Source organism: Arachis stenosperma, chromosome 7, assembly GCF_014773155.1.
Source record: "Arachis stenosperma cultivar V10309 chromosome 7, arast.V10309.gnm1.PFL2, whole genome shotgun sequence".
NCBI classification, from domain to species: domain Eukaryota; kingdom Viridiplantae; phylum Streptophyta; class Magnoliopsida; order Fabales; family Fabaceae; genus Arachis; species Arachis stenosperma.
Genome location: NC_080383.1, coordinates 7653973 through 7655697, shown reverse-complemented (window position 1 = coordinate 7655697; position 1725 = coordinate 7653973). Strand labels below are relative to the sequence as shown.

Genomic DNA, 1725 nt, shown 5'->3' with positions numbered 1-1725 from the left:
TGTTCTTCTTCAGCCTCATGAACATAGTAAACTTGAACCTCGGGCTCGTATGTGTTGTTTTCTTGGTTACGGCACTGATCACAAGGGTTATCGTTGTTGGGATCCTCTCTCTAAACGTATTCATATATCTCGTCATGTTGTCTTTTGGGAGCATCACATGTTTTCTCGGTTCTCATCCTTTGAGTCGATTCCTACTACTCAGTCACCTTTGTTTACTAACCCCAATGTTGATCTTTTTCCTAGTGATGATTCTACAGGTCCTATCTCGAGTGACCCTCCACAGCCTCCTTGTAAAATCCCTACAATACCCCTTGTTCCTCTTTTTTTCAAACCAAACCCTAACCCTCTTCTAACACACTCACTCACCTCTCACTACCGCACACACTCTCACTCCCCTCACACCCTCTTCCTCACAGCACACACACAGACTTGAAGCAAAAAGAAAGAAAGAAAGAAAAGGGAAAGAGAGAAGAGGGGAGACCGAGAGAAGAGAAGGGAGGAGGAAGGAGAGAGCTGTCCATGCCGAGCCACCACGCGAGGAGTGAGAGAGCCGTGCCTCGTCATCGCTGGCCTGGAGCTCGCCTTTCGTGTCCCGTCGCGTCATCGCCAGCCACGTCCAGCTCGCCGCCGTCGCATCGCCATCAGAGGCCAGAACTGAGTGAGATGCCTCTGAGAGAGGGGACGAGCGTGAGAGAGGGGACGAGCGTGAGAGAGGAGACGAGGAAGAAGGACTGCCACCGTTCTGCCTCGCTACCGTCAAACTGCTACAGCTGCCGCGCCTTGTCTCCATCGCCGCTGAGCCTCAACAGCCGCCATGCCAAGTCGCCGTCACTGAGGAGAGCACGAGGAGAGAGAAGGGAGAGACTTCGCGAAAGGGAAGGAGAATACGACAGAACTCGTCGCCGGGAAGAGGGGTAACGGTGGTGTGTTGCCGCTGCTGCTGCCGTTGCTGGTCCTATGCTTCCGGTTTAAGCATCTTATCGGAGCTAATGTTGCCATCACCGTTGTGGTTTTTGGAAAAACGCCGCCGAATAGTGCCTTTGTTTTGGTTTAGGTCTTTTCCTTAAACTTGCATCGTTTCCACTTTTGCTCTGCTACTATTCCATTTATGCTACCTTGTTTCCATTCTATTTCAGCCGCTATAGCTGTGACTATTACAAAGTTGTTGCTGCGGGATTAGTTGGAGTTGTTGCTACTGCCTCGGTCTAGATTCTACGTCCTTTCGATCCATTCTATTCCAACCATTTTCACCCTTTTAATTTGCCACTCCGGTTTCAGTTTCTTCGGTCCCCTGGGACCAAGTTGTGAGTAGACTTTACATTTATAATTGTTTGGCTTTACGTCTATAATTATTTGGATATATGGTGCTTGAACTTAGTTATACTTATAAAGATTATTATGAAATGATTTTAAAATTGGTTTTACTAATCGATTTATTAGAACTAAATGCTTATCCTTGTTAAACTCATTTTAATATGCACATGAGACTATATATTTTTATGAGACTATATGTATGTTGAAGAAGTTTTATATTATTTTAAAGTATTTGATTTTATTTGAATATGTATTTTTGAAGTATTGAAATTTTGTTGGTACTCACTTGTTTTGGAATTGTGAAATATTTTGAAATGCCTTAAGATTGAGAAAATATGAATGAATATGATTTGGATGACAAAGTATTATCTGATTTGATTTGATTCGATACCTTATATATTTGTAAGATCA

The 1725-nt window shown here is 43.9% G+C and overlaps 1 protein-coding gene across 1 annotated transcript; it reads left to right on the top strand.

The window, feature by feature from the left end:
- Positions 1 to 519: 519 nt before the first annotated feature.
- On the top strand, positions 520 to 1209 carry LOC130939327 (uncharacterized). Its single transcript, XM_057867437.1, has 2 exons — positions 520 to 914; positions 1137 to 1209. Exons 1-2 carry the CDS (start codon positions 520 to 522, stop codon positions 1207 to 1209), a joined length of 468 nt encoding a protein of 155 aa, XP_057723420.1.
- The last annotated feature ends 516 nt before the right edge of the window (positions 1210 to 1725 follow it).

Bases quoted from the DNA above. Each gene is read 5' to 3' on its own strand.
- LOC130939327 (XM_057867437.1), top strand. From the start codon at position 520: ATGCCGAGCCACCACGCGAGGAGTGAGAGAGCCGTGCCTCGTCATCGC. The intron at 915-1,136 runs GTAACGGTGGTG...ATTCTATTTCAG, and splicing joins ACTCGTCGCCGGGAAGAGGG to CCGCTATAGCTGTGACTATT.